The sequence below is a fragment of the Bos mutus genome, chromosome 14 (assembly GCF_027580195.1).
Source record: "Bos mutus isolate GX-2022 chromosome 14, NWIPB_WYAK_1.1, whole genome shotgun sequence".
Taxonomy (NCBI): Eukaryota; Metazoa; Chordata; class Mammalia; order Artiodactyla; family Bovidae; genus Bos; species Bos mutus.
In genome coordinates, this window is record NC_091630.1 from 59,164,676 (window position 1) to 59,191,757 (window position 27,082).

The 27,082-nt window shown below is 45.1% G+C and overlaps 1 protein-coding gene across 1 annotated transcript in view; it reads right to left on the reverse strand.

Annotated features, from left to right (window-relative positions):
- Window positions 1–8,610: 8,610 nt before the first annotated feature.
- Window positions 8,611–27,082, reverse strand: part of XKR4 (XK related 4) — a 311,634-nt gene continuing 293,162 nt past the window's right edge. The window contains exon 3 of the mRNA XM_005889173.2: window positions 8,611–9,647. Within this exon, the coding sequence (XP_005889235.2) occupies window positions 8,701–9,647 (947 nt within the window). The 3' untranslated portion in view covers window positions 8,611–8,700. The remainder of the gene's footprint in view (window positions 9,648–27,082) is intronic.

The following is a 27,082-nucleotide window of genomic DNA, read 5'->3' on the forward strand; positions in this document are numbered from 1 at the left end:
AAATAACATGTATGCTGCAGACTATGTTCTGGGGAAACCTACTGGGGCGTCTAACTTTGGTGTACAGAGAGATATCGTTTTGCAATGAAGTTCTACTGATGATGGGAAAGGGAGATCTTTGACAAGCCTGCACGCCCCATGTGCACTTTTATAAACGAAATGCCCCTTGTCCAGAGGGGGTTTCTGACTCCCTCACAACATATCCTCATTCTGTCTTAACTGTAGGTCCCTCTTCCATTCCTCTGTGGCCAGCCAGAACTCCATTAAAAACCATAATTGGGGGCTTCCCTGGTGGTCCAGTGGTTAAGACTTCTGAGCACCATGGGGTGCTGGTTTGATCCCTGATCAGGGAACTAAGATCCCACGTGCAGCATGATGTGGCCAAAAAAAGAAAACCAAAAACCCCCCAGAATGGTGACTGGGACAAAAAGGTATCATAAGTGCTCATCAAAGATGCTTCCTGAAGGTCAGAGAAGTGCCATCTCAGAAGCATGCTGATTTCACATCTCTTCTTAAAAATAAATCCTCAGGAATATTTCCAAAGCTGATTCAAAGATGATTGGTTTGAGTCAAATATGCATGCGTGCATGCTAAGTCACTTCAGTCGTGTCCAACTCTGTGTGACCCTATGGACTCTAAGAGCCCACCAGGCTCCTCCGTCCATGGAATTCTGCAGGCAAGAATACTGGAGTGGGTTGCCATGCCCTTCTCCAGGGCATCTTCCTGACCCAAGGAGTGAACCTGCGTCTCTTGTGTATCCTGCATTGCAGGTAGGATCTTTACCACTAGCACCACCTGGGAAACCCTTGAGTCAAATACTTTATGCCAAAGAGTGTCTTGAAATTTATTTTTGCTTTGTGGTCTTGACTTAAAAATATCTAGTATTGAAAAGGCATAAGAACAAATTACAAAACTACTTTTCTCTTTATCAGCAGCCATCTATTGTTGATTTATCTTTATATTTATACTGTAACCTTATGTTTGCCACTATGCAGGCTAACTGTGTATTGTGAGGCTTATGTAACACAATCTTGGAAAAACTTATGTTTCTTTATTGCTCTGGTATGGAATTAAATGTAGACATTAAGAAGAGAAGCAGTGTGATAGGATAGAAAGAACTATAGCTGAAGTCAGACGACTCTTCTGCTACCAAAGACCAAAGTGTGAGCTGCTAGAATATGGAATTCCTTCCACGTGTGACTGTGTATTGCCTGGCAGTGCCAGGCATATAGAGATCACACTTGATAGATGAATGGCTGAAGGAATTCTGATACTGAAAAATGCCTGATCCCTTTGGATCTCTGTCACCCTCATTTCTAAAAGAAGTGTTCTTAAGTAACATTGAAATCTCATTTAGATGCTTTCTCTATAAAAGTTCATGACACCTAATTTAACCTAACTTCATAAAGATCTGTTTAAGTCATATCAAAGTCAGAAGTCAGATTGCTTGTATTTTTAACATATTACATTTGGACTGATGGCTGTGTCTATTTTTTAAAATAAACATCAGGATTGAGATCATTTTTGGTTTATTGCTATGGCCACCTTTTTAGCATGAATTCAGCCCACACACACTACTTCCTATACAACAGAATCACTGAATGGGTCACAACTCTGTCATCCTGTGGATCCCAGGCACATTATGTCTAAGTTGAGGATGGAGAAGACACATACGTTATTTTATAATCCAACTCCACAAATATTTGGTAAATGCTATATTCTTTAGGTATAAACTTTTCATCTAAGAGGAAATTTCCAGATTTATATGATGGTTCAACTGGTGGTATAGTAATCTGTGTACATATTAAATTTTGTGACCTGCAAGATATTAAATGAAATTTAGGGTAAATTATGGCAGTGGAATAGAGTTATTTTATAATATGAAAATAACAGTGGCTCAGACAGAAAAGGATCAGCCTGCAAAGCAGAAAACCTGGGTTTGATCCCTGGGTTGAGAAGATCCCCTGGGAAAGGAAATGGCAACCCAATGTAGTATTCTTGTCTGGAGAATCCCACGGACAGAGGAGCGTGGTGAGCTACAGTCCATGGGGGTCACAAAGAGCCAGACACAATGGAGTGACAAAAAACACACACACACACACACACACACACACACGCACACACAGTGTCACTCAAAGATTTCTTAGATTCATCTTTCCTTCTTCCTTTCCCCACCCCCATCTCTCTTTTTTTCCCCAGTCTGAAGGTCAAGGCAAGTAGTAGGGTTTGGCTGTCTTTCCCTTTACCTAACTGGAAGACAGTAGCATACATATAGATAATACAAGAAAAGAACCATCAGGCTAATTTGTATTTATCACTTATTTTAGTGCAAAGTAGAGCAATGGACGTGGGGAGAGACAGTTGTTTGGAATGAAATACAAGCATTTATCTGCCTACTCTGAATTAGGGGGTCGCAGTAAAATTCAATGACAAGTGATAAAGACTTGTTTCTCATCACTGACTTTTTTTATTTTTAACTTCTAATCTTGAAGGACCTTTTTGATTTTTAAATGAAATTCTCTTGAAAAATTGGATCGTCAGACCACATTTTTGTTTCTCCTGAGATCTTGCCAAGGACGGAAGAGATTTTGGTGGGAAAATATTCCTTGGTTTTCTAGAAGGATTTGCGGTTGTGAGAAGTCATGACAAGTTGTGTTTATCTCTCAGCTCCAGTGTTTCCAGCTATGGGACCCTTGCCTAATTTAGTGTCTGTGAGCTTAAGTTTTGTCTGTAAACGGAACTTAACTCATAGATGACAGAGAAGATGGAATGAGATCATGGAGATAAAGCTGGCTAATCCTTGATGCTCTTGGGCTCAGTCAGTTCCCATTAATACAGGGAAATGAATGGCGTAAGTCTTAGAGGGGTAGGGCAGGGGAATAACCAAAGCAAAAATTTGATTCAGTCAGTGTTTCTGACTTATGTTGGTATATTATGAAAATGATATCAGCAAAGCAGCTAGATATTTCAAGGACATTAACTGACCCTTATTTAGCAGAATATAGACCCAGAAAGGGGGCTTCCTAGGTGGCTCAGCAGTAAAGAATTCACCTGCCAATGCAAGAGACACAGGTTTGATCCCTGGGTTGGGAAGATCTCCTGGAGAGGGAAATGGCTGCCCACTCCAGTATTCTTGCCTGAAAAATCCCATGGACAGAGGAGTCTGGCTGGCTATAGGGTCACAAAGAGTGGGACACAACTTAGCAACTGAGCAACAACATATCCAGAAAAAGTTAAAGGTTTGATTTCTTGGCTAGATCGTTACATGCAATATTACAGAAGTTTGATTTTTTTTCCTTACGGAATCTAGAGAAAAAGCTTCAGATGGATGGTGAAACAACACGATGTCTCAAACACTCAAGGGAGAACTTCCGAACCCCTCATTTCTGTGGGTAAACGGCTGTTTGCCACGTCCTCCATTTGGCTTTCTGCTGTGTGAGAGCTTGCCTAATTGCTACAATTAGCAAAATTAAATGGCTCATTGTGTTTTTATACAATTCCACCCACATGCCACAGAGTTTCACTTTGGAGGCTGTTGATCACAGACACTTACTGCATCTTTCCATGAGCTCATTTTTAGGATAGCCCCTGGACAAGACAAATGTCCATAGAGAGCGCTTTGTGGGAGACAGTGCAGCCTGCCCAGTGAAGGAGAAGAGGTGCCACCCCAGTGTCCAGATGGTCTGATACAAGTGGGGACCAGAAACTTAGAACGGAGGGATGGGTTGGGGTGATAGAGAGGAATGGCCTATCCTTAGCCAGTTTAAAAGGCTCCTGCTTCAGATGGGTAGAAGTGGGGGGGAGGGTGCTATGAGTCACAAGCTGACAGAAGCCAACAATTTGATTGTTTTCAAATGTGACTCTGAGTTGCTGAAGATAAACAAACATGAGTCGATTTGCGCCCATCACTGAAATTAGAGAAATGACCACCTCAGTCCTGCTGTGTTTGCATTGCACACATCAACCATTCTCTGAGTTGTTTTTCTGAAAGACAGCCTGAGATATTTTTTTTTAAAGGCTTGAAAAACATTAAAATGCAGGCACCTCATCCAAATTTTATACGGAAACAGCAATTGTTAAGGGCAAAGACTCAAGAGAATGCCGGGGAACGTATATGTAATCTCAGAAATGGTTCATCAGATTAAAAAAAATCTCTGGATTCTTGTCCAAACATTGTGTCAGAACTTGTTTCCCTTAATGGTATTTGGTACACTGAAAGGCAAATACATAACCTTACATAATCCTGCTAAGGACACCAGATGTTTTCTTTACTCCATTCAATATGTTCAGAGAAAGAATCTTTGAAATGACTCAAAGGTATTCTCATCTCTCTAAAAACGAGCTTCTTGAGGAGTGGGAAAACTCATTCAAGTTAAAAATGCTAAATTATATCTAGATATTTCCAACTGAAGAAGACTCTTGAGAGTTCCTTGGACTGCAAAGAGATCAAATCAGATAATCCTAAAGGAAATCAACCCTGAATATTCATTGGAAGGACTGATGCTGAAGCTGAAGCTCCAATACTTTGGCCACCTGATGTGAAGCTGACTCATTGTAAAAGACCCTGATGCTGGAAAAGATTGAAGGCAAAAGGAGAAGAGGGTGGCAGAGGATGAGATGGTTAGATAGCATCACTGACTCAATGGACATGAGTTTGAGCAAATTCTGGGAGATGGTGAAAGACAGGGAAGTCTGGTGGGCTGCATTTCATGGGGTCATAAAAAGTCAGACATGACTTAGTGACTGAACAGCAACATTTCCAACCCAAGTTCAAGTGTGTTGATGTCTTACAGACATGGATTCTACACTTGAGCTGATGCTGAAAAGGAGCGGGAAAAAACTTTTTATCTAAAAGTTTATGTGTCAATAACATACATTTATATGCATTAACAACAGTATATATTTTACTTTTTATCCATTAGTTGAGTGTGTACATATATTATATGTAATATGTGTGTTATCCATACTAAACACACGTCTATACAATATTTTTTTAAAAAGTCATTGAGATTTCAATTATTCCTATTCACTTTTAATTGGTCAGTGCTATTACTTCATTTATTCATAGAGCCAAAGAAATGGGCCATTTAGAAATTAAGTATAAATACATCTTCAGATCATCTCTGTATTTTTCTTTTGCTAATACTTGAATTGCATATTCTTGCCATGTCGGTAGGAGAATTTATTTCATTTGTTGGGTTCACAGCAACATCATAAAAGAAGAGTTACAAAGTGTCTACAAAGTCCAGGTTACTGAACTAGATAGTACATAGTTAAGAAGAACAACAGGAATGGGAGAAGATTTAAAGGACATAGTCATTTTGAGGGACCAAACTTTGACTTACATTGAAATTTTTTTTTTTTTCTTCCACACAAATACTTAAAGTCTCAGTGTGGTTAGGATACATACAGTCCTCAACTTAAGTTTCATTGAGAAATGTTCATTTAAAAGTGAAGAAGATTTATAATATTTCCTTTTAGAAAACTCATGGTCCTATGCAAAATTAATTACTAAGGACAGACCCTTCTCCGCACCCCTCCCCCAAGTGACCCAACAGACCCAGCACATGATGTTGGAGCTCACAGATAAAGAATCCAGTGTTTCCGATTTGTATGCTAACAAATTTGTAGGTTCCAATTTGTAAGGCCTGTTCCTTTTGGATTCTTGAGCTACTCTTGTGGAAAATTTAGTGGTCAACTGAAAATAAAATCTTAGGGTTTATACTAGAGTATAAATATGAAAATCAAACTTTGTTCCTTTGTACGTTGACAATGTCTCTTTAAATCCTAATACTGGAAATGCTCTGTTATCAGTGTATCTGAAACAAATACATGCTCGATGGCAACACAGTGCTTTCTGAATCATGGAAGCAAGATTAAGCCATGATTCTCCTTGGAAGTAACATTTGTTGTCGTGTTGTTCTTGACTGTAATCTTGAGAAGTCTTGTTATTTATGACAAGATGTGGAGATGTCATTTCCTTAACAAGTATTTTTGATTAAACCCTCACCTTTTAAGTATGTTGGATAACAGAGTATTTACAGTATTTGGTAAAATCACTGAAAATATCAAACTTCTTGCACTCTCCTGACTGCATTCTCACTTTGAAGACAAAGCACAGTACAGCATTTTTTTAGTCACACGGCGCTCATTTTGATTCTTCACCTGTTAAACGAAGGATCAAGTTGAGAAATAACTTAGGATTTACATGATCGAAGAGTGATGGGACCTGTTGTGTTTGTTGACTGACATTATCACCTGCGATTTACTCATGGAATCAAAGGGATAGTTCAACTGAGCAATTTGGTTTCCCAAAGATCATTAATTATGAAGCTAATGACCCACGGGCTGGCACCAAAGTGAAGAATTTGCCAATATAATCATTTTTCCCTTCTAGAGTGGGGAGTGGAATGTTTTTGCCTATTGCTGGCAGGAAGAGCATCTTTCTGGGCCTTTCCTGGTGACCAGGTAACGTTTTCACATCCAAACCAAAGATTATTTTTTAGTGGACTGCTGCTTGGAGGATCCATCATGGAGTACTAGGAAAATATGTCTACTGATAAAAATCATCTAATTTTTAAACACTGCCTTTGGACTTAGTACCAAAAAAAGTCCTAGTTCGAGCCCTCTGTCACTTGCTGTGGGTGTCGTCATAGGGACGGCTGCCTCTGTACGACACAGTCATGACAGGTAGTGGCTCTAGAACTTGACTGTTTAAGTGAATTGGACAGTCCAGATAACTGAATAATTAAGTTAAACTGACTTTTTTTTTTTTTAAAAAGTGACTTGACTAATATTTAGTGCATCAGTTGGGTAGATATAAAACTGGGAAAGGACATCCAAGACATTGCCCGCTGTGGTCAGGTTTGTCATAAGAGATGGAAGAGTCATCACTTCCATCGTTGGTTTCCTGGGAAACATTGGCCAGTCTTGACAAGCCCTTTCTAGTTAAGCTGATTCTCTCGTCCCCTGATATTCTGATAGCACCCCTGGCCAGGTTCCTGGGGGCACCGACATGGCAAAGTAGGATGATCTTGCAAGAAACATGTGTTCTCGATCTGCTGAGGCAGGCAGATGGGATCTGTGGACCAGTTTCTACATCCCAAGTAATTATGATGCTTAAAGTATTTTAAACGATCCCAGGTCTATAAAAAAAGTGATGATGCCTATATGTATACCCTATATTTTTTATTACAAAAATATTGAAATAATCCATGAGTTATTCCACTCTGCACCAACTATAAAAAAATACTATCAAAGTTTGACCGGCACTTTTAATGCAACAAAAAGCACCATGACTGGGGGTGGGGGGGGGACACTGGGAACAGAAAGTGGGGAATGTTTACTTGCTGGACAGAGGTATTTAAAACCCAGAAGCTTGTTGTAAGAGTGGGACTTTACAAAATGACTGAAATACAGATCTTAGCTGGATCTAGTGATAAGCCCTCAATCAGTTCACAAGGGTTTTCTCACAGCATATTCACTGCACCTGTGGGCTCATACTTACACAAATGTGTCCCAAAGCCTCTAAAAGACACATCACTTCGACCTTGGGGGTGGGGGGAGAGGGTCCTTTACACAAAGAGGACTTGACTGTTTGAGCAGTCTTCTGCTTTGGTGGGGCTCACGCCACCCATGCTCAGCCGTTCAGGGCTTTCCCGTCAGTCTCGTGTTGGATGGACTTTGGCACTAGAAGGGTGTGGCATGGCGTATTCTGAAATCCTGCCTGCCCACCATCACATAGAACCTCCATTCCTGCACCTGAACACTGGCTGTCTCTCCCGCCGCTCCACCCTGACCTTCCCGTGTGAGCTGCACAGGCCAGGAAATCAGACACTCATTCTGCCTTTTGCTCCCGCTTCCTCTCCGTGGTTTTATTACGTGTTTTTGCAACTGAATACTGCATCCTGATTATCACTGAATTTACGTCACTAAGGTATCAAGCTCCTTGGTCTTGTCAGAAGCCATCCATGGGCTGCATAGGATTTCTGTAATAGGAGATGTTCTCAACTGAAAATTTAAAATGAAAAAAAAATCCCGATGTGTGTTGAAAACGAACCATTTCATCAATTCTAATACATGTGTAAACACACTTGGGTTTTCTGTCCATTGGGTAAGGTTTTCACATGAGGATGGTTTATGAATTCTTTCTAAGCTTCACTATATTTTTTTTATTTGTTTGTTTTTTGTTTTTCTGGAGTCTTGAGGGATGTTTTCTCTCTTAGTTTTCCTGCAGGAATCACAGCTTTGCATCAAGAGAAATCACCTAAACTGTTTTGACAGAGGATTGGCATGTGTGTTAGTGTGTGTGTACTCGTGTGTATGTGTGATTCAGTATATTTTTATGCAAAGATCAGTTAACTCATCCAAACACCCTACTGATTGGAGGCAGTATTTCCCATCACAACAGTACCCTTGGATGGATGTGCTGAAGATTGAGCTGGAGGGGTTGGCGGCAACAAGGAGTCCCACTGAGCTGGGCTGTTCCCTTCAGACAGAGTAGGAGGGTCTTGGGGCTGCTCTTTGAAAAGAGGCCAGCAGCGGGCACTCTGCTGTCCGAGGGTCAGACACGTATCCGATGAGGGTCAAACTGGGAGTCTCACAGCCCAACGCCCTGCTCTAGGGGAGAGTTTCCTTATTGCCACAGCCCTGCTGTCACCCCTCTGTCTGGAGGTCGTGGCCCCTCCAAGTCCTCTCGTTTTATAAAGTGGTCTCATACTCCAGCCGCTCCTGAATGAGAGCATCGTCTTTGTACTGCAGCCTAGGAGGAGACGGCGAACATTCAAAGGCTAAGATGGCCTTTCGGAGGCTTCGGTCCAAAACGTGTCTCTCCCATGCTGGGTACCTATTCCTGAACAGGTCAATCTTAATGACGGATTCTTCAATCCGTGGTGGGCGAGAGGATGGGGTGGATGGGGCCGTGGGCCTCACCTGAAAGACAGGGACACACCCATCTCGCTCTGCGAATTTCTGGTCGCGGTCGCCGGCGACACTGCGGTTGTTGGAGATGGACCGCAAGGTGCTCGTGGCCACGTCTGGAGGCAGAGCGAAGGCAGCAGAAGGGTCCTCGCAAGCACAGCTTGGTGACTGCCCAAATCGGGGTCCGTTGGGGTGAAAGAAGGCATAATACATCAGCATAAAAACCACGCCGGTTAAGAAGCTGCTGAAGACCACGCACAGAGCCGGGATGGCAAACGCGTCCGCGATCTGGGGAGCCTTGTAGAGGTACCAGAGAGCACTCAAGGCTGTGTTTTCCAGAAGGATCACGAAATAGTAAATGAAGAGCCTGCAGCGTGTCCTGCCTTCCTTGACATTGAACCAGCTGAAGATGTAGATAATCCCCACCACCATGTCGAACACGATCTCCTCCCACTTGGTGATGCAGAACTCCGTCTCACAGTGGACGATCCAGAAGGTCATGATGCACCAGTGAAGGACAATGAAGATCCCAAAGTAGAGCTGGAAAACCGAGGCGAAGAGGGCAAAGGTGATGACCCTGGCCGCGATGGTGAAGAAGTGCCAGCAGAACTGGATGACCACGGCCATGTAGCTGATGGGCTTCTTATCATCACGAGAGTCCCGAAGGGCCTTCTGGTAGGAGGCCAAGGCCCAAGCCAGGGATACCAGGGAGGCTGCCGCTGTGAAACCTACAAAGGCAAGCAGGAAGACAAGCTGTCAAAGGTGCAACACACTGGAAAGGAGTCACATGGGGCTGGGGGTTTGGGACAGGCTAGCTTCCACCGCAGCAAAGCACTTCATTTCTCTGAGTTTTAGCTGGACTGTAGATGGGACTCCTAGGATCTGTCCTCCACGGTCCCCCACCATATGCAGAAGACATGGAGCTGATGAGAATGCTCCTCACGATGAGAATGGGATGTGGGGGCTGGAAACGGGGAGGGGTGTTAGCTTTCTGTGTATTCAGCAAAAATAGATTCTGGAGGTCGTTTTGTTTGGTGGGAATATAACTGTGGACTGCATGTTGATAGAACTGGGTGGCTGTTTCAACATTGCCACTGATGACCTCCATGACTTTGGACAATGATTTAAATTGGAATCCTCATTTAGAAGGTGGATAATCTCCAAGGCTCCTTGTCAGCTCTGGGATGCTGTGATTGAAAGGAACTAATAATCACAGGAAAGGCAAGGGGCTCGTTGGTTACCTTTCTGGTTCTAAACAGGAATAAATGTAGCTCAGTCCCCAAAGAAAGTTAATTATTTCTTGAAAATAAGGCAAGGAGTCCGTGGGGTTTCTTGTGGCACCTGGTGTGCTCTATGCCCTCATGTGATCTGGGACTCTTTCTACAGCTTCTTTCTGCTTCGAAGAAGAAATGTCTGCTCATTGTCACTCGTCCTGTAATCTTTCACAGATTAAACATTGTGCAGAAATCACTTATCAACTGTTTTTCTTATTAGGCAGTGAGCCCATTTAGTTAGTATTCTCCCTAAAAGTATGTTTCCAGATAAAAAAAAATATATTCTTACTGCTTCCCTCCACTCATGCTCCACCTACTACACTTGAAACGTCACCTTTGTGGTCCTGATGTGGAGAAGGCTCTTCTAAAACACATCACCTCCTTCAGGAGGGAGGGAGAATTCCACTTTGTCGCTTAAAGGTCAGATCAGTCTGCCCTGCAATTAGTTTATTAATAACGACCCGTAGCACGAGTCGTAACAATACTTGTGTATGTGTGTGTTCTCAGTCTTATCTGACTCTTCGTGACTCCATGGACTGTAGCCCGACAGGCTCCTCTGTCCACGGGATTCTCCAGGCAAAAATACTGGAGTGGGTTGCCATGCCCTTCTCCAGGGGATCTTCCTGACCCAGAGATTGAACCCGGGTCTCTTGCATCGCAGGCAGATTCTTTACCATCCGAGCCGCCTGAGACCACATGGGCTCGTCCTTTCAGTTTACTTTAATCTAGAATGTTTCCATAGGCTTTGTCTTTTATCACTGGACAGTTTTTGAAGAGTACATTACCTAAAGAAAAGAAAGAAAGAGAGAAGGAAGGAAGGAAGGCAGGCAGGAAAGAAGGAAGGAAGGCTTCTAAATACAGTCAGAACCACAGGAAGAGATATGCAAAAATTTTGCCCATTCTTCATTGCTCTCCTCTTCTGCTTTTGCAACTTCAGTCTGAGCTGCAAATGCCAAAACATTACGAAATAAAATCTGTTCTCCCGTTGTGTTGTTTGTGGCTTGGGCATAAACAAGAATTCTTGGAAAAACCCAGAGAATGCTTTATGTGGATTTATAGCCTAATTCCCTAGATGTAGGAGGTTCAGGGAACTGAACCACGCACTCTAAACAGAGACTCTTTCCCTCTCCTTAAGGAGTATAGAAGGGCAGCTCTCCTTGCCCCCTCAACCTTAACACAGGCCAGCCAAGGGTTGGTCTCAGGGTTAGGACCCATGTTCACAACCGAACTGCAGCTAGTGAGAAAGGGCTTTTTCAAAAAGCTGTTATTGTGTAAAATTTCAAGCATATACACTAGCAGAAAGAATCACAGAACAGATAAACCCTGCAGGCTCAGTCAACTCAAGGGCCTAAGTTCTGAAATTCTTCCCGAGGGAAGTGTGAGTTTTGGTCGGCAGGGGGCGCCTCTTGACAGCACCTCGACGGGCGCCTTCCTGAATCTTCCGAATGCTTTGTCTTCCTTTACTGGGAGACAGAAGAGCTGTGCTGGGACCTGATGTTTTCTCTGCTCTTCTTGGGAAGCCTGGCCTGGTGGCTCTCGGCCCGACTTCCTCTGGCTAAGTCGGTCCCCCAGCCACCCTGCCAGGTTTCCCTCTTCTAGGAAGATAGAAAATGCTGTGCTCAAACTTGAAAAAAAAAAACAACCCACTACTCAGTGAGAATTTAAGCGTCATTCCTTTCCGTAGGGAAGCCAGTCCCAATCCCTAATCTGAGTCCAGCACCCCACCCCCTGCTGACTACAAGCGCACACCACACCCTGCACTCTGCACACTTGGAAGCACTCAGGGAAACAAAGACCCAAAGGGAGGCTAAATAACTTGCCTGAGCTGATGTAAAGCAGACAACCAAATTCACAGATTCCAAACTGTGCACCACGACCACAGGCTGGGATCGGATTGGGGCCACGACAGGTGAGAAGAGTATAGACTAGCGTGTGCCAGGTGTAGAACTCCAGGGCTAACAGCCTCGAGGGGCGAAGGTGATCCCGGAGTGGTGCCGCCTCTCAGGCTCTGGCTCTGAGGGCTCCTATCACACCCGCTCCTTCAGGCCCCCCTTGAACATGCTTGTTCCCAGGTCAAGGGGTCCCATTCTGGTTCTTTTCACAAAATTGACCAGAAGCACAAGCTCCTAGAAGAAAAACCAGGCCTTTTTCATCTTCACATTTTCTGGACTAAAACAGTCCTAATTTTTCTGATTTTTTTTTAGGCTTGTGGGATGTTAGTTCCCCTCTCAGGGATCGAACTCAGGCACTGGGCAGTGAAAGCATGGATTTCTAACCACTGGACCTGGATTTTTAATCTGTGGGAAAATGTTGCCCAATTCAAGCTGATTATAGAGCAAAGAGTAGCAGGTCATGAAACCAGAATGGTTTTCCATTTCTTCAGCATGCTTAGAGCTTGTCTCTTAGTTACAGATATAAAAGCCAGAGATCCACTTGGCTGGACTCTTTATCAAATTCACCTAGTTGAAAGAGTATAATAACTGAAAAAAACATAAAACCGCCTATGCTGTGATCTTTGTGGAATGAGGTAAAGCAAAGAAAAGTCATATGAACTCCACTGGGTCTAAGATGTTCGAAATCTCCTTGCATGGAAACCGTTTTATCTCTTTTTTAAACCTTGTAATAGTTCTGATTAAAAATATTTAAATGCTTTAATATGTTTAATTTTGGTAGGGATACGCATTCTCCTCGTAATCCATCCCAAGGAGTTCAGCTTCTTTGCAAGGCAAATTGTAAGGCTGCTAAGGAGTTGATAAGGGAAATAATGGAAATTAAAAAAAAAAATTTTACTATGAAAGCAGTTGAAGAAAGTTGTGGGAAGAACCAAAGTGTCTTCTTCTCTTTAAGACATGTGAAAAGGAATTTCCTTTCTTTTTTAAAATTTTTAATTGGGAGATAATTGCTTTACAATATCGTGTTGGTTTCAGCCATACGTCAACATGAATCAGCCATATATATGTATGTATGTATGTGTATATATATATAGGTCCCCTCCCTCTTGAAACTGCCTCCCACCCCCCACCCCATGCCACCTCTCTAGGTTGTCACAGAGCACTGGGTTGAGTGCCCTGTATCACACAGCAAACTCCCACTATTTTACATATGGTAATGTACATGTTTCCATGCCACTCTCTCAACTGGGATTTCCTTCTGAATGGAAAAAACACAAGTTAGGTGACCTTGAGTAGCTGCAGCCCATTTCAATTTTTAAATTATCTTTAGATTAAAAAACAAAAATTCCCAGGAAAGCAAACATTCTGTATATAAGAATTTGAAAACATCTAATGCTGTTTCTCTAGGGAAAAAACATTCTGTTCTTAGGAGAAGGCAAGGAGTCACCCTTCTTTGTACAATATTACAAACTTCAACCTATATTTACACTGAACATAAAAAGATGATAGAAATGACTACTCATAAGACATAAAATAGGGCTTCCCTGGTGACTCAGTGGTGAAGAATCTGCTTGCCAAAGCAGGAGACACAGGTTTGATCCCTGGTCTGGGAGGATCCCACATGCGGTGGAGAACTAAGCCCGTGTGCCACAACTACTGAGTCCACATGTGGCAAGAGCTGAAGCCCAGGCGCCTAGAGCCCGTGCTCTGCAGCCAAAGAAACCATGGGAATGAGAAGCCCACAAACCACAACTACAGAGTAGCCCCCTCTCGTCACCACTAGAGAAAAGTCTGAGCAGCAATGAAGACCCAGCACCACCAAAAATAAATACATGAATATTAATAAAAAAGAAATATCCAATGCAGATGTTTAAAAAAGACACAAAATAAGTAATCTGAGATCCCCAGCAGAGTTAAATTTTCCTTTATGTGAACATGAAGTTGCTCAGTCGTGTCCGACTCTTTGGGACCCCATGGACACCAGGCTCCTCCGTCCATGGGATTTTCTAGGCAAGAGTACTGGAGTGGGTTGCCATTTCCTTCTCCAGGAAATCTTCCCAACCCAGGGATTGAACCCAGGTCTCCTGCATTGTAGATAGACACTTTACCGTTTGAGCCACCAGGGAAGTCCTTTAGAGTCAGTTTGTTTCCCACACCATTTATTTTTTCACAATCACTCTCTTTTTTCCTTTAAGTTTTTCTCTGCTGGATGGTAGGGAGCTTAGTGAGGGCAAAATGAAAAGAAATAATGGTATGGACCTAACAGAAGCAGAAGATATTAAGAACAAGTGGCAAGAATACACAAGAAAACTATACAAGAAAGATCTTCATGACCCAGATAATCATGAAGGTGTAATCACTCACCTAGAGCCAGGCATCCTGGAATGTGAAGTCAGGTGGGCCTTAGGAAGCATCACTACAAACAAAGCTAGTGGAGGTGATGGAATTCCAGTGGAGCTATTTAACTCCTGAAAGATGACGCTGTGAAAGTGCTGCACTCAATATGCCAGCAAATTTGGAAAACTCAGCAGTGGCCACAGGACTGGAAAAGGTCAGTTTTCATTCCAATCCCAAAGAAAGGTAATGCCAAAGAATGCTCAAACTACCACACAGTTGCACTCATCTCACACGCTAGTAATGCTTAAAATTCTCCAAGCCAGGCTTCAGCAATACGTGAACCGTGAACTTCCAGATGTTCAAGCTGGTTTTAGAAAAGGCAGAGGAACCAGAGATCAAATTGCCAACATCTGCTGGATCATTGAAAAAGCAACAGAGTTCCAGAAAAACATCTATTTCTGCTTTATTGACTATGCCAAAGCCTTTGACTGTGTGGATCACAATAAACTGTGGAAAATTCTGAAAGAGATGGGAATACCAGATCACCTGACCTGCCTCTTGAGAAACCTGTATGCAGGTTCAGGAAGCAACAGTTAGAACTGGACATGGAACAACAGACTGGTTCCAAATAGGAAAAGGAGTACATCAAGGCTGTATATTGTCACCCTGCTTATTTAACTTATATGCAGAGTACATCATGAGAAACGCTGGGCTGGAGGAAGCACCAGCTGGAATCAGGATTGCCGGGAGAAATATCAATAACCTCAGATATGCAGATGACATCACCCTTATGGCAGGAAGTGAAGAGGAACTAAAAAGCCTTTTGATGAAAGTGAAAGAGGACAGTGAACAAGTTGGCTTAAAGCTCAACATTCAGAAAACTAAGATCATGGCATGCGGTCCCATCACTTCATGGGAAATAGATGGGGAAACAGTGGCTGATTTTGTTTTTCTTGGCTCTAAAATCACTGTAGATGGTGATTGCAGCCATGAAATTAAAAGACGCTTACTCCTTGGAAGGAAAGTTATGACCAACCTAGACAGCATATTAAAAAGCAGAGACATTACTTTGCCAACAAAGGTCCGTCTAGTCAAGACTATGGTTTTTCCAGTGGTCATGTATGGATGTGAGAGTTGGACTATAAAGAAAGCTGAGTGCTGAAGAATTGATGCTTTTGAACTGTGGTGTTGAGAAGATTCTTTGAGAGTCCCTTGGACTGTAAGGCGATCCAAGCAGTCCATCCTAAAGGAGATCAGTCCTGGGTATTCATTGGAAGAACTGATGTTGAAGCTGAAACTCCAATACTTTGTCCACCTGATGTGAAGAGCTGACTCATTTGAAAAGACCCTGATGCTGGGAAAGATTGAGGGTGGGAGGAGAAGGGGATGATAGAGGATGAGATGGTTGGATGGCATCACCGACTCGATGGACATGGGTTTGGGTGGACTCCGGGAGTTGGTGATGGACAGGGAGGCCTGGTGTGCTGCTGTTCATGGGGTCGCAAAGAGTCGGACACGACTGAGTGACTGAACTGAACTGAAAGAGGAGGAAACAAGGACAGCGCCAGGTGACCTTCTGCAAAAAGAGACACAGATGGACAAGAGCAAAATGAAAATAATAATTTAAAAAATCCTGATATGTACCAAACACTGCTCTGTGGCTCACCTTCCACACTCATTACTCCATTTATTTCTCACAGCATCACTCCCTTGATGTAAGTATCATTGCCCATTTTACAGATGAGGAAACTGAGGCTCAGAGAGTGAAATATTCTCACTAAGGGGCAGCAAACATTTCTGTAAATATAAGAAATACTTTGGGTTTCGCAGGCCCTGGCTCTCTGTCCGAAGCATTCAGCTTTGCCCTTGTAGGGAGAAAACAGCCATAGACAAGAGTTAAACAGAAGAAAAGCAGGTGGTGGGCTGAATTTGGTCTAGGGGCTTTTGTATTCCAACCCCTCAGCTGACCCAGGGACACATGTTGAATAAGGAGCCGGGTTAGGGTTTATACCCACATTTTTTCTGTCTTTAAACTCCTCACGGTCTTCCCTACACTCACGGAAACATTCTGGGCCACTGATGAAAGCTGGCCCCTTTGGGAACCCTTTCTGAAGTGGTTTCAGGGTGCTCACTGTTGAATGAAAGCCCGAGGCCCTGTCACCATCCACCCAAGCAAGGAAAGAAATGAAAGTCCCTCAGTCGTGTCTGACTCTTTGCGACCCCATGGACTATACAGGCCACGGAATTCACCAGGCAAGAATACTAGAGTGGGTAGCCTTTCCCTTCTCCAGGGGATCTTCCCAACCCAGGGATCAAACCCAGGTCTCCCGCATTGCAGGCAGACTCTCTAGCAACTGAGCCACAAGGGCAGCCCAAAGAAACAAGCCCACAGGTAAGTCTGATTGTGGCGTGTCTTGTGCACAGGATGACATCTGTGCGTTAACACACCCACTGAAGGTCAACTGTAAAGCCATCTAAGAAGGAGCACAAGGGCCACGCCTCCACAGGCTGGCTCATTTTCAGGGAAGCAGGCTGTTCAGTCGCTAAGTCATGTCCGACTCTTTGCGACCCCATGGACTGCATCATGCCAGGCTCCTCTGTCCTCCACCATCTCCTGGAGTTTGCTCAAACTCATGTGCATTGAGTTGGTGATGCTCTCTAACCTCTGCCGCCCCCTTCTCCCTTTGTCTTCAATCTTTCCCAGCATCAGGGTCTTAAGCAAGTAGCCATTCGCAAGAGCAAGATGGCACCCTGGTCCAGGCTGGCCCCCACCCATGGATACACCAGCTCCTGCACTTGGCCATGCCTCAGCCGCACCAGCCGAAGCATCTGAGACAGAGTCTGTGGCGGTTTCTCTTCCCTTGCGTCTCAAGGTACTTCTGCAGCCTGCCATGCGTGTAAATGTGATGGCCACAAGTCACCTGCCAGTGTCACCAGTATTGACAGTCACTGGCCTATTTAGAAGGATCTGTGATCAGGGCATCTGTGGGAGAGTGACAGAGTCTGGGTCCCTAGGGTTTATAGTCAAGTGTTAATTCTAATGAAGGCTACTGTCTACTCACCCGCATTCAGAGTTATTCATGCTTAGAGGACTTGGAAGGGGGCCCAGAGGATGCAAAAATGGTGACACTAATCCAGGGTAAATAAAGTGAAGAAGAATGAGGTGCGCTTGGGGGTGGCAGGTGGCCATGTCAGGTGGGTGGCATGGTTGCGGCACAGCCAAGGATCTGTCAGGGGAGGGGCACCGGCATGTGATACTCACGATGACATACGTTGGCGTTAATATTTGTGCTGATGGACCCTAAGAGCCAAGGTCCTTTCTGGTATAAGACTCTGCCTGTATGGGGTAGAAGGAGATGAAAAGAATGCCCCTGATGGAAGAGGGTCCCAAGGAGAGACCTGGGAGGACACACCAGTCAGCCCGGGTGTGAACACAAGTGCTTGGTGCCATCGTCCAAAGATAAAAGGATAACAGGTTTGCAACCTGCATCCCAGACCCAAGTGCTCCCCTTCTTCCCTCCTGTGTCTCTCCCTCCACTCCATCCTCACACAAACATTGACACTGATGAAGTGCCAGGTGCTGAGGACACAAATGCAGGTTCCCAGGGACGGGGGAGCCTGGTGGGCTGCCGTCTATGGGGTCGCACAGAGTCGGACACAACTGAAGTGACTTAGCAGCAGCAGCAAAGGGACAGCAGGTCAGTGTGGGAAGCAGACGCTGCTCCAACCTGTGAGTGGAGCGTGGAGGAGAAACAGCTTGTGTCCTGGGAGAGGCAGCCCAGCCACGAACCAGAGCTGAAGGTGCAGCTGAGGCTGAAGTTGGGGTGTCTGGGGAGTGCAGAGCTGGCCAGGGAAGTCAGGAGACTGTGGCCATGGCGTACCAGACAGGAGGACATGGGCCTCAGGGAGTCAGGGACACCTTTGGTAGCCTCCAGGCCAGGTGCCTGCAGGCCTTGAGTGGTGGGAAGACATACCCGGCTGAGGTGGGTGACTTGGCAACACCACCTTGGAGGGGCGGTGGTGAAAATGGGGGAAATTCTCTGCCCGCTGGCCCTGAATCTCTGGGCCAGTTGCTCATTACGCCTGTTTTTCACAGGTTTGAGTGAGAGTCAGTGAACTGGGGTTCCTTATTTTGTGAACAGAAAACATTCTATATAAATATGATTAGCTATTTCAAGGATTAGCTTTCCTCTTAATTTTTCTCCCTTTTGCTTCCTCCCCAGGAGCTCTTTCACACCTGGACTCAAAGGAGGTCTCCCTGGAGGAAGGAGAATAAGAGCTACAATCTATATGATAAAGAATTTTTTTTCTCTTTACAGATATGAAAGCAATTCTTTGATAGGATATTATTCCTAAAAGTCACTTGAAAATAGGAGGAAATATAGTTGGCATTATTTTCATAGGTGGAATATGTATTCCATTTTATTCAGATTGCTGCTAAGTCGCTTCAGTCGTGTCCGACTCTGTGTGACCCCATAGATGGCAGCCCACCAGGCTCCCCCGTCCCTGGGATTCTCCAGGCAAGAACACTGGAGTGGGTTGCCATTTCCTTCTCCAATGCATGAAAGTGAAAAGTGAAAGTGAAGTCACTCAGTCATGTCCGACCCTCAGCGACCCCATGGACTGCAGCCTACCAGGCTCCTCCGTCCATGGGATTTTTCAGGCAGGAATACCGGAGTGGGGTGCCATTGCCTTCAAGCTGATAAAATAGAAGCTACTCAGCTAAAGGAAGGAGGGGAGGTAGAAATATGGTGTCACGGATGCAGGAACATCTGAGACAGGATCAGGTTTCTGTGGCCGAGTCTTGGGAAAACCCAGGTGACAAGGACAGGGCTGGTCAGAGCATTTCCCTGAAATGCGTACAAGAAAGGAGCCTTCCTGAAGGAGGTGGGGCTCGGCCCTGAGCCAGGCAGGCCCCCACAAGGGTGGAGAGGAGGTAGGGGAGGAGAAGATGCTGGGCTTCCCGAGAAAGACCAGGACCAGGAGGGGAGCATATTGCAGCCCCCAGACCTGGCCGAGGCCCTTGGAAGGACACCCAACACTTCATTTATCTGCTTTCGATTGCTGATTGCTTCTATCCCCTGCCTCATTCCCCTAACAATTTCTGGCAGAAATGGATGCCCTTTAAAATAAAAGGCCTTTTACTGTAAGCTGTAGATTTCTCTAAAGATCTCCAGCTTCCATTCGTGGGGTTCCCACAGGCTTCAAGAAAAAGGGCTGCCTTTTCGGCAGGTGGCGGTGGGGCTGGAACCCCCAGCTTCTGCCCTCACTTCCCGGTGCCCTACCCTCTGGGTTGCCTCAGTTTTGCTCTGTCAATGCAAAGGCCACACCTCGTGCTGGAACCATATGATAATGCAGCAATAAATGCAAGCCGGATGAGGCCTTTCTGGGTGATTTACCAAAGAAAATGCCTCAATCCTCCGAGGACTCTGATGTGCAGCATTATCTATTCTCACGGCTGGACTGGCTGGGAGAAAGCCCACCCGCTGGGACCTGAGGGGCGCACAGGAGCGCCCGCCTCACAGCCTCAGTATAGCTCAGCCTCTCAGGAATCATGGTCCTCCCTGCTGGCCAGGGGTGGGACCCTCTGTGCTTCTGTGTGTGTGTGTGTATCCACATTCAGTCGCTAAATCGTGTCGGACTTTTTGCCACCTCAGGGACTGTAGCCCACCAGGCTCCTCTGTCCATGGAATTCTCCAGGGAAGAATACTGGAGTGGGTTGCCATTTCATTCTCCAGGGGCTCTTCCCTTCTCAGAGATGGAACCCACGTCTCCTGCATTGGCAAGTGGATTCTTTACCACTAGCCACCCTATAGGCTCAAGTTGAGAACCCTCAGGGAGATCCCAGTCCAACTGTCTTGAATCCTTTGGGTTTCTGACCCACGTCTGGGCCTTGACCTCCATCAGGATTCCCCCATGGACTATTCTATGATGCCTACTTGAACTACATGCTTTGGAAAGCCCGTCCTGCCTCCCCATGGATTACAAGCTTCTCTTCTGTGCTCCATTCCAGCCTGGCGTACAGCTTGCTTTCGATTTTCGAGTTGTTTACTAACCTTTCTCTTTTTGTGAGATCCGTGAAGGTAGAGACTGAGTCCAATTCCTTGTTATACTCCCAGAGACTTTGAAAATGCCTAGCACACTGGAAAATTACTTGATAAATTGCACTGAATGGAATTGAACTGAAGCTGGCTGCTGCTGCTAAGTCGCTTCAGTCGTGTCCGACTCTGTGCGACCGCATAGACGGCAGCCCACCAGGCTCCTCTGTCCCTGGGATTCTCCAGGCAAGAACACGGGAGTGGGTTGCCATTTCCTTCTCCAATGCATGAAAATGAAAAGTGCAAGTGAAGTCGCTCAGTCGTGTCCGACTCTTCGAGACCCCGTGGACTGCAGCCTACCAGGCTCCTCCATCCATGGGATTTTCCAGGCAAGAGTACTGGAGTGGGGTGCCATTGCTTCTCTGGAACTGAACCTGTCGATGCTCTAAATTGGGGCATGGTGTGGTTGCCGTTCTTGGCTGTAAGGAAGAGACACGAATGACCTGGATCTGGGGCTGTTTCTTAGCGTCCCAGGGCTGAACTTACCCTGAGGCACAGACTAAGTCATAGAATCATTGAGATTCCAGTGTACATTCCGTCCCTAACCAAGGCAGGTCCCTAATAGAACAGAAGAAAATTAAATGCATGCCATAACCAGGTGTAAAGGTTTTTCAATTAGGATTTTGTATGCTAGCAAGCAGGAAAAGAACAACAATTTCCCTAGACAGAGACCTTGAAATAGAAATGACCAATTCCAGATTCAAGGCTTTTTCTAAGTCTTCTAAAATTGGCCAGAAGAAATAATTTTAAACTTTCTAAAATACCTAGAGGGGTGATTTTGATTGTATTAAGGATACTTAAGTCTGAGTTCTCAGCAAAAACTCTGGGATTATACATGTCTCAGAATTTGTCAACTAGTACAATACAAAGAACTGTGCAGTTTGGAGATACTGATATGTAAGTGATCCGATATTCATGACATTTACAAGATAACTCTGAAAAAACAAATCTTGGTTTGAGTGATAAACTTGTAAAAAAGACTTGAAACAGATAGTTATAAAATAAACGTAACTAAGTAAATGAATAATAGTGCATAAGGAAAAAAAAAAGAGTGGCACCACAACCCTAGACTAATATTATTATTATTATAGAGCATTTAAATTTATCTCTGAGCTTCCAAGATGCCAAAGTTAAAAAAGTGAGTCAAATAATTTAAAAAATGAGTTATAATTAATTAAATATCAATTAATTGTAATATTAATATAAAAACATCTACTCAATAATATTAATTAATAGTTAAATAATTCTCACTGTTGGAGAAAAGGAAGTAGTATTTGTCCTGGTAAAATATTCTTAAAGTGGGGAACCATTGCCCTTCTCGTGGGTTTCCATTACACGCTTTCCAGACATCTAAGATAGCTTAAATACACAGTAGGCCTCTTGTGCATGGACTTTTCTGCTCAGGAAAGGAGAAACGGCAGAATGGACCTAAGATCTGGATCAAGCAGGGCATGAAGCCAGCTTTTATCAGACATTAGTAGGGAAAGGGGATGGAAATCATGGACTGATAATGAAGCAGTGTGTATGGAATATGGTCTCTACTTTGCCAAAAAGATGGGATTTTTAAACAAAATCAGTGTTCTCTGCAAGGTGGAAGACAGGGGGTTGGCCTTTCTGAGGTTGGAACAGGGTTATTGATTGGACACTGAGAGAAGGCAGGCAGATAAGAAGAGCCTGCTGCAGCTGCTGAGAGTAGTGATTGAACAAGGCCTTGCAGAACATGCCTACTGTGCATGTGTGACTCTCAAGTGTTCCTTCCAACTGAGGTCTCGAGTGAGGACACTTGCAGCTGGTATGTGATTTCCACTGTGAGCCCTTCAGGCCCATCTATTTGGTCTTCAGACAGTAGAGACCCCACACCAGCTCAGCAGTCCTTATTCTGCATTACCCACTTTCCTAAGCCCCCGGGATGCCCTGTGGTTTGGCAGAATTGCATCTGCATTTTAATGTATTCATAGCAGGGGGAACATGAAAACTCTTATTAGGATACAGCTATGCTTTGGGACGACAATGGTATTTTGCCCTTATATTGTCCCAGGGCTATGAAAGGGCCTACTGGTCTGCTGAAAACAAATATCAGTTGCACAAATCCATATTGGATAGTGTATACTCTTCATGACTAAATAATATGATAGCCGTGGACACAGTTGCTTAAAAAGATTCTAACACAAAACAATCCTGTGAGCACTAATTGAATAAAGTTGGAGGATACAAAACCAACAGGTAAAACTCAGTTGCCTTTCTCTACACTAACAATGTATCACCTGAAAAGGGGAGAAGGGTTGCTGAGTTATTGTATAGAGTTTCCATTTGGGAAGATGAGAAAGTTCTGGGGAAGGAAGGTAGGGATGGTTGCACAACAGTGTGAATGGACTTAATACCATTGAAACAAACACTTAAAAGTGGTTACCATGGTACATTTCATGTTTTGTGGCTTTTATCACAATAAAAACAATCAGGTGCTGTTCTGAGCTAAACTTAATCCTTAAAGCAGAAGTTGCACAGAATACCCTGAGTGTTGCACCTTGTCTGTTTCACTTAACTCATTACCTGTCAGGACCTAAGAGTTAACTGGGTTGGAGACTCATGTAGTTCTACCTTGCCAGCACATGCCTGTGGGTGAATAGCTGTTCCTGGCTATCTATGGGAATGTGCGGTAGAATGGCAAGAAATTGGGTTTGGGACCTCTGTTTAGACTAAAAATTGAATGCTAGATCTGCCCTCGTGAATCCTGCAACTTGTGAAGTTTCAGTTTTCTTTAAAACCAGGTTGGGGCCTTCCCTGGTGGCCCAGAGATAAAGAATCTGCCTGCAATGCAGAAGACGTGGAGATGCGGGCTCGATCCCAGAGTTGGGAAGATCCCCGGGAGAAGGAAATGGCTACCCACTCTTGTGTTCTTGCTCTGAAAATCCCATGGACAGAGGAGCCTGGTGGGCTACAGTCCATGAGGTCTCAAAGAATCAGACTAAACGACAGTAGCAACAACTTGGGCGGGTTAGATGAGGTTGTAAATACAAATGCAACTAGTATGTGCCTGTGGGCACCAGAGGGTGCAGCAAACATTTGTGTCCTTCTTCTGTTTCATAAGTGATGAGTCTTCCCATGTGAGAGAAAGATGCCCCAGCCATGTGATTTGCACAGGTTAGTGGTGGGAGAAGACAGGAGAGTGGTTTTGGTGGTTTGCATAATGGTGTCCTATGGTTAGCTAACTGTACAGTCCTGGATGACAAGGACTGGCTGTCTTTGTCTTTCATCTAAGACATGCTGCTTAGTACATGCTTAGAGGATAAAGCATGAATTTTGTCAACGTGGCAAAAATAAGCATCAAAATGGTATTCACTGAGCTTTGATGACTGGGAGAAAAAAATAGGTCATCTGGACCCTTAGGAATAGAATATGACTTTCAGTACCAGGGAAGATAATGCTTTAGGCTTGCAGAAATCTGGAGAAAAATTAAAGCTAGGAAAAAAAGGGAGCTCAAGGATTAAGAACTTATTCATTTTTTCCCTCTTGCTGCAACATTTCCATTTCTTCTAGTGTTTTGGCCCAATTTTCAGGAGCAGATGCTTTTCCCAGAGCCTCTGACCAACTTGCTCCAAAACGGTCCCTTCCTCCCTGGACCTCGGAGCCTTCAGGGCTTACATTTTGGGTGGTCACAGCTTTTCTTCTCACCTTCAATCTCAAATTCTAGATGGAAGAACTGAAAGAAGAAAATGAATGCTATCAAATATTTGATGCTGGCTATTATAATTTTTTTCTTCCTTCTTACTTTCGGGAGATACATACACTCTATTCCTACAGAGATGAAGGAGGCGCAGGGATGGATCAACTAAAAAACTGGAGGAAGGTATCTGGGCTGCATCTGGATTCCAGCGGTAGTCCAAAGAAAACAAACTCAGAAAGAAGACCTGTACTCTGGAGATGGAGAACAGCTGGATGTTCAGCCGATCACTGTGTCAATACGTAATTAGAGTCTAAATTAGTGCCATTGGTGCAGGATGGCTCTCTCTGCCACCACTGCCATCAGTCATTTCGAATGAGCCCCACCACCTTTGCAAGTCTCAGCATCTGGTCTGCTAGGTCCTGGGGCTCATCCTACAATAGGTCACCGCAGACACAGAGGGTGAGCTCTCTCTACTTGTTAACTGACCACCTTTCTAGAACACTTTCCAAGTTCTTGTAAATTTGTAAAAAACAAACAGTCCATGGGGTAGCAAGAGTTGGACAAGACTTAGTGACTAAACCACCACATTTTTTCAAAGATGAAGCCTTCTGGAGCTGAAAAACTCTGCTCCTAGAGTCCCAAGGACTAACCAGTGCAGGACTCCTGGTAGGCAGGAAATGCTTTTCTGAGAGCAAGAAGGACAATAATTGAGAGAAGGTTGCCTTAATTTAAGGAACATGTTAATAACTCATTTCTTTAATGAACCTCTACACTCCAGGCATTTGAAATAATGATAATGACTCCTTGATCTCAAGTAATAGTATTTTCAGTGTTGTTTTTTTTTTAATATGTTAGTGCAGACTGTGGTTTGATATTTTTCACATGTGGTGTTTAACCTTTGTGCCTGTAGTTTCTATAAGATAACTATATAGAAATCAATCAACACTTTTCTGGTTTCTGACGATATTAAAATTTTCTTATCTTTTCTTATCTCAACAGAAGATGACCAAATTAAAAAAAAAAGAGTATTTTATCTTATGTTTGATTCAAATATCAGCAGATAAATTTGCCAGAGGCTTATTCATGGCCAGTGAAGTCTTTTTCAGGCTAAGTTTTGCCACCTGGGAAGGCGGTTCTGAGCAGGGTCTGGTAGGCACGCTGCCTGGGTTGAATCCTGGTGCTGAGACCTTAACAAGTCACCTCCCATCTCTGAGTCTCTACTTTCTCGTCTACAAAATGCGCGTTCAGTTATTCAGCACATTTTCACAAATACCTACTTGCAAGTTTCCTAGTGTTGGGATGGAGCAGTAAGCAAACCGAGCATGCTCTGCTTTCCTAGAACTTAGGATTTATGGCGGGAGGATGCCACACACACAGAATCACGAAGGCGAACGTGTTCTGAAGAAAAGTAAGCCGGGGAAGAGGGATGGAGAAGGATGGATGGGGAGGCTGGTTTTCCAGCGTGAGTGGGAAGCCCCATCCACGCCCCATCCCGCCCCCAGAATGACATTTGGCAGAGCCCCTGGAGACGTCTGGGCTTCACAGGTGGCGCTAGTGATAAAGAATCCGCCTGTCAATGCAGGAGACAAAAGAGACAAGGGTTCTATTTCTGGGTCGGGACGATCCTCTGGAGGAGGAAATGGCAACCCACTCCAGTATTCTTGCCTGGAGAATCCGACTTAGCACTCTTGGAGATGTCGGGACGAGCACTGCCGAGTCTGGGGGCAACTGTGCAGAGGAGGAAGCGGTCTTTGCAGAGGACTGAGATGGAAACTCAAACTGCCGGCCTGTTAGAGGAAGAGCAAGGAGGCCGGGAGGGTGATGGGGCCCCGCGCAAAGTGAAAACGGGAGTGGGGAGCGTCACCCAGGGGTCTTCCCCACCCCGCCGAAGGCCTGAGAGCCTGAGGCTGCGGACTCCCACCGCAGGGAGCGCGCTGGGCTGGACGCGCGCTGGTGCCAGTGTCTGGAAGTGCTGGGGGCGCTTGGCCACTCGGGGCTCCCCTTGCCTCGCCCAGGTCCCCGCCGGGATCCGGGCGGCGGGGGAGCGCAGCCTTCCGGAGGATCCAGCGGGCTGCGGTGTCACAGGTCTTCGCTTACCCGACACCCATTCCGAGATAAAATCGTGAACATTAGCGCCTAGAGCGTTAAACCCCAAGCTGGGGCCCCTCGGAGCCCGCCGGCTCCCGGGCTCGGTGGGAGGGGCGGCCGGGGACGGGGTGTGGCTGGAGGAATGAGTTTGTGGGGGCGCGCGGGAGGGGTTGGAGAGGAGGGGACTCTGGCCCGGGCCTCGCCTGGCGGGGCTTGCGGGCCAGCGTGGGACTTCGGGGTTCACTCTGCGTGGGGCTGGAAGGTATGGGACGGTCTCGAGCAGACGGTGACACGGTCTGTCCGGCTTGGGCTTCTGTTTGTAAAAATGTGTGGTCCCTGCCGGGAGGAGGAGGAGGCCTGGGACGCGTCAGAGGAGGGCGCCACCAGAACAAGCCAGGTGTCTCGGATAGAAACATAAAATTCCTCATAATCAACTTGTTAATGATTGGGGTGTGGTGTGGGAATGAGCCTGAAGAATCAGTGAAAAGTGTTAGTCATTCAGTCGTGTCCAACTCTTTGGGATCCCACGGACTGTAGCCCCATGGACTGCAGCCCGCCAGGATCCTCTGTCCAAGGGATTGTCCAGGCAAGAATACTGGAATGGGTTGCCATGCCCTCCTCCAGGGGATCTTCCCAACCCAGGGATTGAACCCAGGTCTCCTGCATTGCAAGCAGATTCTTCGACATCTGAGCCACCAAGGAGGTCCTGAGAAGAATCAGGGATGATGCTAAAGTTGGGGGCTGAAGACCTAGAATGATGGTGTTCATATTTTCTGAAATGGGGTCTTCTTGGGATGGAAATAAAGATGA